The following is a 10006-nucleotide window of genomic DNA, read 5'->3' as shown; positions in this document are numbered from 1 at the left end:
TCCCCTTGTAGGCGGCAGCCGCCAAACCTCTTCCTCTTGTTTAACTCCTTTCGGGGGCTGATGAAGCTGCGTGTACCTCGCGGGGGCGTCCAGCTTTTGCCGCGGCAGCAGCGCTCTCTGGAGATGCGGGGCTCCCTGCGGGGCGCGCGGCTGCCGCTCCTCAGCGCTTCCCCTGGGGCCCTGTCCCCGCCCGGCCTCTCTGTAGCTTCTCTGTCGCTGCGTTAGGCTGTGGAACCGCGCAGCGCCTTGCCCTGGGCTGTCAAGATCGCAGCCGGGGGATATCGTTCAAATTGTACCGTCTGTGTGGTTCCACAGCCTGCGGGCATTCATCGTAACGACTGTATGGTTGTTTCTGGGAACATGGACAGAAAAATCTGTGTGCTCCAGTTTGATCAAAGTACTGAACGATGTTTGCATACTGCACTGTTCAGAGCAGCAGTTACATCTTCGAGCAGAAAAAAATGCAATAGTTGCTTTATCACAGTATACATCTGAGGCTGCAAGTGCCTTGCATCTTACCACTTTCCAGAAATCTAGTATGTAAATAAGAAAACTTAATGTTAGAATGAGAAACCTGTCACGTTAACTATTCTAATAAAACAGTTCTGTATATTAGATTGAAATAGGATTGTTCATACCCTGTTAAATGATTTTTTTTTTTTTTTTGGTCTTAGGAAATTCATTGCTAGGCTTCCAGATAAGGGTAAGAAGATCTCTGATTTTGCTGAAAAGCTGACGCTTGCTATTTTACAAGAGGAAGAATTAGCAAGGACGGCTGAGCTGTTATCTGCTGTCAGGTTGGAGTTTCAGGTGAAACAGGAGGAGATTAATACAAGCAAACAGCAAGTTATCCTAAACGAGGACACACTAAACCGTGAAGATTCCTCAGTCTTTACTGAAAACTCTAATATTGAAGAAGTTTCTGAGATTTTTTCCCAAAGGCGGGAGGCAGAATGTATTGAGCAAAATGCCACAAATACAGCTCTGGAAAATCAAAGGACTCAGAAGAAAAATGGTAAAGACAAGACTGTTACAAAAGATCAGAATCTTTTTTGTGACGTCGTCTCCGAGTCAGCCATGAGCAGTCATCTGAAAAATGATCAGCAGGTATCTCAGAGCAATACTGAGGATGGTACAGAAAGTACAGGTGCTTTGGACAACAGTAAAGACACGTTGGTTGATGCCTTTCAAAAAGTTACAATTGTAGATGGGGATAATAGTGAAAAAGTATTGGAAAAAGAGCAGAATGTGGCTAAACATAAGGGCAATATCTTTGGAAGCCTGCACCCCAAGACACCACATTATATTGAAGTTCTAGAGTCTAGAGCCAAGAACCCAGTCATAAAAAAAAGCAAATTTAAAACAAATGTGTAAGTATTATGGAATAGAAAAACCTTATGTGAAATAATTGACTTGTATAAAATTGGAAACGGTACAGAACAAGCATGGTGGGTTTATTTTCCTGTGGTGATTAAAGAGATTTAAAGTTCTATGACATGCGAGATTAATATGTTGGCTCTTTAGCACTAAGTGCCACAGAAGCTCAATATTGAGCAGTGGTCTAATTGTACCCATTTGAAACAGTTGTCACGAATCTTCATAGAGTTTCATAGCTTAAGCTACAAAACTATTAAACAATTGGCAAAACTTTCTTGTGGATTGATTCTAGAACTTGTAGAACTTTAATAGCAGGTAGCCTTTTGCTTTTCCTGCATCTCTAGAGAAATTACAATTCACATTAACTGTACTGGTAGCAGTAGCAGTTTATATTTTGTGTGACTCCCAAAGCATTGCTATTTCATGCTTACTAATTAATTGGCGTACCTTTTTTGTTCACTATCAGGAGTAACTTGTAATATTGTCTCTCTGCAGAGAAATCTTTTTCGTTTTTCTGAGTGCTGCTTATTTTTTATTTGTTTATGGTGTCATAACACTTCAGATTTACTTTCAACTCTTACATGTTGAAAGTAACAAGTTTTGGAACTGAAGTTGTTCAACCTGTGCTGCAAATTTGGGTCACAATTTTTATGTTTTACCTCTTCCAGATTATCAGGAGAGCAAAGTGGATCATCGCATGGTTCCTCATCCAGTCAATCACCTGGGGGATTTGGCTCTCCAATTACTGCTGAAGAAAGACGACTTAGAGATAAGAAACATTTGAATGACATCACAGCAGCTCGGCTGCCACCGCTTCACCATTCTCCTGCTAAGCTGTTATCCATAGAGGAATCCATAGCAATTCAGATACAGCAGAAAGAAGTTTATGAGGTACGAATTTAAAATTTGGTCTGAAAAGTAATTATATAATTGGGATCACTCCTAAAAAAAGAAAGCATAAAGGGATCTTTTCATACTGATGAATTTGATGATGAAATTGAGATGGGTAGACTTTGAGGAAAGGCACTTTTTCTTGTATTTGATTCTTTTAATGGTATAATTTAGTAATGTATTAATCCCTTCTGAAACTGTTATTCCTGCATTAAACAAAATCTAATGTTATTCTTCATGTGTTGATATGCTAACCTCATTGCATTCACTTCACCTCTGACTAGAAATTTAAATTTATACCTTGCCTGTTAGTCTTTAAAGAGTTTTTGGCCCTTGCATAAATGAAGGCCTAGCAGTATTTGTTATTCTTAAAATATGCAAGTATCTGCGTTTGCCTTTATTTATGCTGTGCCTGAAGAATCCGAGTTCTGAGGTTCTTCAAATTCTGTTGTAATGGATTTTGATTTTGACTTGCCAGGTAGTGCCAAGCTAATGTTTAAATTAGACACTATTGTAAAAGTGTTTGTTGCTTGCTTATTGTTTTAAAAGCACTTGCTAATTTAGTCATCTTGGCACTTTAAGGGAGGTAAGGTATTTGGAAAATGGAGACACGTTTTTGCTGAATGACAAGCATTGCTATTGCTACATGTTTACTGTGCATAGCTGCTCTCTTATGTGGACTGATGTTGTTCTGTTAAAGCTCACATTAGTGTATCACAGGTGAGGACTGCCACAGGGGAATTTCAAGTCTTGTAAAAGCATCTTCAAATATTAATAGCACAGTTATCTTTAAGTGTGAAAAGAAACCTGAAATTTCTTTGCTAGTTACTAAAACTTTTAATTAAGCCCACTCTGGAACTACTAATATTATTAAGTTAAGTTTATGCTTCAGTATATTAGTTTTCTCATTACCAGGATAAAAATGACAAATTAATACTTTTTCTAACTTGTGTCTTTTTTTTTTTTTTTTTTTTCTTTTATATAGGAAATGCAAGCCAAGCTTGCAGCACAGAAGCTTGCAGAGAGATTGAATATAAAAATGCTCAGGTTTGAACCAGAGGGGGAGGCCTCAATGCAATACAGAGAAGTGAGAGATGAAGATTATTTTTCAGCAGAGGACTGAATTCAAGAAGGGATGTCTGAGGATGAGCCACGTAACTGATCTTTATGCAGTACTTCTTAAAACCCAAACCTGGATATTGAGAATGCTTGATCTAGTCAGTTTTTTATTAAAATTTTAACACCTACGGGAAGGGTTCAATATAAACCTCATAGATAAAAGTGCTATTAAGTGGTAACCCCAGTGTTATTTGGGGACTGTTTTGAGCACTTGGGGCAGTTAATCCTTTTGGAATGCCTCATAGTTTTCAGCTACAGCAAAGTGAGCTCTTTAATACACTTTTGCAGGCTATGGTGAGTCATCTACAAGAGAAGGTTTCTTCTGTGCAGAAATGTGATTGCAAAGAGCATCGGCGCACGTGTCCATAAAGTAAGCTAAGGTGCCTGTGAACGGCTCACGTGTATGAAAGCTCTTGTCATGTATAAATGTGAGATATTTCTTTTATCTATTTAAGATTATCTTTTACCGTATGGTGAAAATACATGCCCGGACAGCTACAATGAATATGTGATAGTTAGGCTGTAAGTTAGCTTCTTATCACATGAGAACTTGTTTCTGTGCCCGCACCTTAAAATAACACTTTCTGCCCTTATGTTGTAATAAACAGGTTAAGAATTTCAAGTTATTTTGTAACTCAAACTCAAATTCTCTTTGGGCTTTAAGGGACTCTGCTGTTTCATTTTTGGTGATTACTGCAAAGCACATCAAGAGATCAAGTTAATCTGAAGGCTTTAATATTTTTATTAAAGATCTTGGTGTTTTTCTGTATTTTTGTACACTGTTTTCATACTTTGGAATACTATTTTTTCATAGTCTGATACTGTAAATTGAGAGATCCACCCTGTGGTTTTCTTGGAGAAAATGTTCTGTGTATTTTGCAGTTTTAGCTGTTCTTGGAAGAAAAAAAAATTTCTTCCTTACAATAACATTTTCTGCCTTTTAATATGAATTTTGAAAGATAAGGAGAAGTATTTCACAATGATACTCCACTGTTGACTAGGATATTCCAGCCCTAGTATGACTTCAGTTCTGAAAAACAAACCTCAGAGATTCCCTGTATAGCCTGGCAACACCTGTTTTCCGAGATGCTGCAGCAGCAGCAGTGTGTGCAGGGGCAGCTGTGTGCGCAAGGCTCTCCCTGGATGTGTACATATTCCTGCAGGAATGGTGTCTCTGCAAACCAAGGGTGCTCCAGATGTGAGTCATTCAAAAAGCTGCACGATGTCATCTAGAAATGGGGGATGAAAGTCTCTGCCACTTCTTGAGTGCATACAGCACTTTACTAGCAGGCAGTAACTCTCTCCCAAATGCTCCACAAGCTCTCCCAGGCAGTCCTTGTGGTACAGTCCATACCCTGGCAATGCAGTTTGACAGGTGGAACGGCTGCTAAGCTAATATGTGGTATTTTTTGACTAGGTCATCTGTTGCTCATCTGTGATGCCTCTTTCCTGTACCCTTTTCTCTCACAGGTGTCTTGTTCTTATTGTTCATTGGCTTCTCATCAGCTGTCTGCTCTTCCCTTTTCCTCATAAGACTTCTCTCCTGTTGCTAAAGCAAATTCATATTCTGCATCCCTGCATCACCCATTCCCTTTCATATGACATATCGCTTCCTGTATCTGCATTTAACTTCTGCCACATTACACATCCTTCTGCTATTGCTATCTTCTCTTGCTTTCTGTAACTCCATCTAAATACCAGCTGTGCACCTGGGAACCTTCTACATACCTCAGTCACTTGAATATCTTGCAGAGACCTGTATGTCTTTGTGTTTTTGCTGCAGCTGCCCTCCTACTGAGGCTTTCCTTTCTTATTTCCTATTGTGGTTTCAGACTGTGGAGGTGTTTGCCACTTCCAGGCCTTATAGCCTCCTTTTTATCACTTTATCCTGTTTGTTTGTTTTGGTTTGGTTTTTTTGTTGTTGTTGGTTTTGTTTTTTGGGGGGTTTTGTGCTTCTGCTTCATCCTCCCAGCTTCTCGCCACCACTTTGTTTTTGTCGGCACTATTTTGGCACATTTTCAGTCATTCACATTCATCCCTCAGCATCCATGTTGATGACCTATCTGATCCCTCAGTTGTATGTATTTCTGCCCTCAGTGTCTTCCTTCAGCGTGGCTCTGGCTCCACAGGCCAGTGCAGTGCTCTTCTCTTGTGGATGCAGTTCATCTCTCAGATGACCATTGTCCATGCTACCACCTGCTCGTCCAGCTGGGTCTTGTCATCAGTCCTCCCATTATTTCAGTCTGTTGTACTGATTAAGGACAAGAGGCCTCAGAAGTGTATTTGCTTTCCCTTTGCTGTTGCATGAAGCACAAGTTACCACTTCCAGGCCTGTTTGCATCTCTCCCCCTCATTAAGATCATCACCCTTGTGCCTGTATTGACTGTGCTGTCACACCTTTTAAGTTACTGTGTGTGGTTTTTCCATGCTGGCTTTTCTGTGCTAAAGGAATTTACACAAAGCTACACAGTTAAGAATTTGTTGTCTAGGTTACTGAAATCTTGCTCAACATAGGCTTCTGCTGACCACTCTCTTATGCTAACTAAAATTACGCTCTTTCCTTGTGCTTTTAAGGTTTACTTTTGCTCTCTAAACTTTGTGAAGCAGAGGCAGTTATCTTAATCTGTATTTTGATAGCATTCAACATGTTGGGACTTTGCCAAAGTGGATCCCTTGAATGGACAAACTTCACACTTAAGGAAAAAAAAAAATCACTATAGTAACAGGTGAAGTGCATTATATATTTGTTATACAATTAGCAGCTGTTCAGCACAGTGCTGGGGGAGTCCTTGTGGAAGAGTGTGCTGCGTGAATACAAAACCAAGCTTAAGGTATGAATTTTAAGTTATTGCTAAAGGGTTTGTATTACTGCAAAACCTGGAAGCTTTCATGGGGTTTTTTGGTCCTAAATTCAGAGCACAAGTATGTACTTTGAATTAAGATTTTGTGAGTGATAAGAAAGCAAAGAGTCAGGTATAAAGAGAGCCCTGTGTTAAGGGGGATGTGCAATCCAGAAGTTTGTAAAAGTTTAGAGAATAAGAGGATGAATCTTGAAATGGTTTAGTCATATTGAGTTAAGTTTCTGATCAAGTATGGTATTGCTGTTGTGTATTTCACCATTGTCCAGTTCCAGAACATTTCAAAATGTACACTGAGAATTGAGGAGCTTGCTCTCTTTTTTGGGAGTGGACTGTTTTATTGGAGTGGGCTGTTAACCCAGTAGCAAATAAAGAATTGAAAATGTGTTTCTGAGGTTCCTCATGTTTTGACCATGTGAAGTTTGCAGTTGCATTTTGGGGAAAACCGGAACCTTTTGCTTCAGTGCGCCACAAGGAGAACACTGGAGATGATGTTAGGAAACATAAAGAAAACTTTTGGGAATGCAAATGGATGAGAAAAGATCTATAAGACCTAAAGCTGGGCAATTGTGCAGGTCTGAAAGATGGCACAGAGACAGAGCTTAAATGGTGTGCTGCAAGACTGAGAGCTATAGCAGGTATCTGTGCAGCTGTAGTCCCTTAATTTTTGCATTGTTAGGAGTACCTGATCCCCAAACTGCACAGAAGAAAAGCACCTTTTGGCTCTAACAGAGTTTCTGTTCACAGCTGTAACCTTTCCCAAGGGAGAGAACATGCAATCTGGTTTGCCAGCTGTGGTGATAACATGATCTAGAGGATTTAGCAGCCTAAAAATTTATGTTAGGTATTTGGGAAATAACATTTGAAAGAAGAAAGACCTAAATGCTGCTGTACTTAATTGTTTTGGGGGTATATAAGAGTAACTAAGGGTAGAAAAGATGCAGAAGTTTTTCCTGGATTTTAGAGTTAGACCTAGCTCACAGGTCAGCAGTTCTGTTAGTATTTTTCTGTCTGATGGCTTGTGGACTGCTTCTAAGGGCCATGCGATCAAAAAAAAAGTCAGTGGCAGTAAGCTGCAAGTTCCTGTGTGGAGGAAATGGGGCCTGCAAATTGAGAGAATTTGAAAACCAGGCTCTGTGCTGTGGAATTTCTGAACCCGTCACAGGGATGCAGTATCAGGAGTCAAGGAAAAGAATATCCAGATGCTACAGACTGATGAATTGAAACTGAGTGGGAAGCCATGGCAAACGCTGGTCATGCTCCATGAGCAGCCCCTGGGCAGTAGTTTGGGGGTTTCTGTATGGAACTTGCAGACAATTCCCGTATCGCAGACACACCACAAACTGGCAGCCTTTAGCAGTCTCGCGGAGGAGGTAGAACCTGACTAGCCTGAGTTGTAGGTGGAGATCTGGCTCGCTGGTTGTTTTGTGCAGCTCCATTGCAGAGCCAGTTCCCTGGATCCAAGAGACTGACTGTAATCTCAGTTGTGTACCATGCTGGGTTTTGCCAGTGAAAATGATCTGTAGTGGGACCCTGTTCAGAACATTTTTGGCCTAATTTGAGTGGTATTTGGCTTATCATCTGCCTTTAGCAAGTTAGTGCCTGCAAGGAGTATCCTTGGGCCAGGGGAATTGCAATGAATTCTTGGCCTTTTATATCAAATGAATGGCATAAAGGGGACAGGGAATGGGAGTCCTGCGTTGGAAGAAGCTGTGTCCTACCCTTTAGGGAAAGGTGGCTTTTCTCTGCTTTGCCAGCCTTGCTTCTTTTTCAGAGCAGTATAAGAAGGAAGCGTAATTTCTCCAAAGTGTCTTGTAAGGACAAATTTTTCAGGGAGTAGGTCTTGCATGGTGTGGTCTTGTTCCAGGGAGGTGCTGACTGAACTGTATTTTTCCTGAGTTTGTGGGTTCATGTTTTGTTGCAAGTCCACTGCTCTTAGGGTGGTATGTGTGGAGATCACCACTGAGATTTCCTGGTTTCCTAATGTTTGTTTTTAGGTTGTGAACTCCCACGTTCTGGGAGGGAAAGGGAAGTAGAAAAGACAGCTGTGTGAAAACAACATTTATTTTGCTGTGGTATTTTTTTCTTTTTCACTAAGCTAATGATTGTGTTTTATTCTCATACTTCTGCGGTGCTGTGTCACTGCTGATATTATGGCAGGCAAATGTTAGCCTACTGTAGTCCAAACATTTTACACTCACATTTACTTTTCATGGGATATGAGTACTTAACTCCATTTGACTCCTTTGTAAATGCTGTAATTATTATTCCATATGTAGGCAAAGCTTTAGAGGCATTTAGTCATCTTTTGTTTAAAGCAACTGTTTCGATCATTTGGTTATTAAGATTTTATTAAATTGGCCCTTGATTTGGTGAAGCGTGAAAGCATGTACTGAAGTCAAAGCTTGATTCCTCTAGGAACATTTATGTGCAAGTGCTCTGTTGAACTGGGATATTGGCTCTGTGATTTGTTTAATCTCTGTGTGAGAGGGAATTTGTGAATAAGAGTTGTGAACCAATTACTGAATGTGAGGAGACGACACAAATGAGCACAGTGAAATGTGTGTGGGAAGCAAATTGATTTTCAACTTGCTAGAATCATTGAATTAAGTATTTGACTTTTAATCATCCAAATATGAGTGAATGTGTCCTCCAGCAGTAAGTATAATGGAGATTTGTAAGAATTTGTCCTGACACCCTCATTGCTTTTCTTTCAGGTTTGATATTGGGGACTATAATTGCGTCATGCACAAATTGGCACATCTCCACTGAAGTCATGAGGGAGATAAGTGGGGCCATAATGCTTAATGAACATATTTATGTTTCCTCCCTCTATCCACACAGCTGGTATTAATGTAGTTGCTTATTAGATCAAGGCAATGATATAACGTGGCAAGTAGTTGCAGTCCAAGGTTTTGCCAAGTCTCTGAAGCTGAGCACTTGATAGGAAATTTCAGTTGCAAAATTTCTGTCCATGTTTTTCTTCTGTTGTTTTTTTTCCTGAAAAAATGTTTTCTCAACTGTTACTTGATGCTAGTAACATATACATTTAATTTACTGAGAGATTAGTCAGACAGTGGTGGGAGTACTGTAGCTTTAGTTGTAACAGCACATGATCTCCTGCATCTATCTCTGAATTGAAGCCATCATCTGCACTGCCCTCCCAGTGCATGCAGGTTGCATGCAACCTGTGCTGCAATGAGCACAAATTCCGTGACAAAACTTGCGATTCTGCCAGAAGCTGTGGGATTTTTTACTGCACACACAGAATCACAACTGAATCTGGAGGTGCAATGACACCATTTGTAGAAGATCTCAGTGAAGGAGAATGACTCTCGGCAAGGCTGAAAGCTCTTAGGGCTTTGTATGGTAGGTGGATATGCCTTCCCAAACTGACGGTGTAGGGAGAGAAGTAAATTACATAATCAATGAGACTTATATTTCCAAGTCATTTAGACCATTATCCACTGAAGTAGCAAGGTGTCCGTCTCTTACTGATTGATTAGAACTAAAATAGGTAACATTCCTCACCAAGAGAGGAACCCGGTGTTAGTACCCGGGTACTAACGTGAAAACGTGAAATGGCATTGGCACTATTTTCTCCAGCCATCTTATATCTCTACTTCTATTTATATTGAATTAGCATTGATTTTCTTCTGTTTTCTTACAAATCTCTAAAAATAAATCTTCCAGAATTTGCCTACAAACCAAATGAACCAACTGGTTTTGGGCAACAGGTGTGTGGGTGTGTGTGTGTGTAT

At 40.2% G+C, this 10006-nt stretch overlaps 1 protein-coding gene across 1 annotated transcript; it reads left to right on the top strand.

The window, feature by feature from the left end:
- Positions 1-674: 674 nt before the first annotated feature.
- Positions 675-3736, top strand: POLR2M (polymerase (RNA) II (DNA directed) polypeptide M; the record flags this gene model as incomplete). Its single annotated transcript, XM_009580030.1, has 3 exons — positions 675-1370; positions 2046-2268; positions 3254-3736. Coding segments are annotated over 3 exons (1057 nt in total), but the record flags the coding sequence as incomplete, so codon positions are not given.
- Positions 3737-10006: the final 6270 nt, after the last annotated feature.

The sequence above is a fragment of the Fulmarus glacialis genome, unplaced genomic scaffold, assembly GCF_000690835.1.
Source record: "Fulmarus glacialis isolate BGI_N327 unplaced genomic scaffold, ASM69083v1 scaffold47556, whole genome shotgun sequence".
In the NCBI taxonomy this organism is placed as follows: domain Eukaryota; kingdom Metazoa; phylum Chordata; class Aves; order Procellariiformes; family Procellariidae; genus Fulmarus; species Fulmarus glacialis.
The sequence above is the reverse complement of the archived record's forward strand: the minus strand, read 5'-3'. Positions and strand labels throughout refer to the sequence as shown.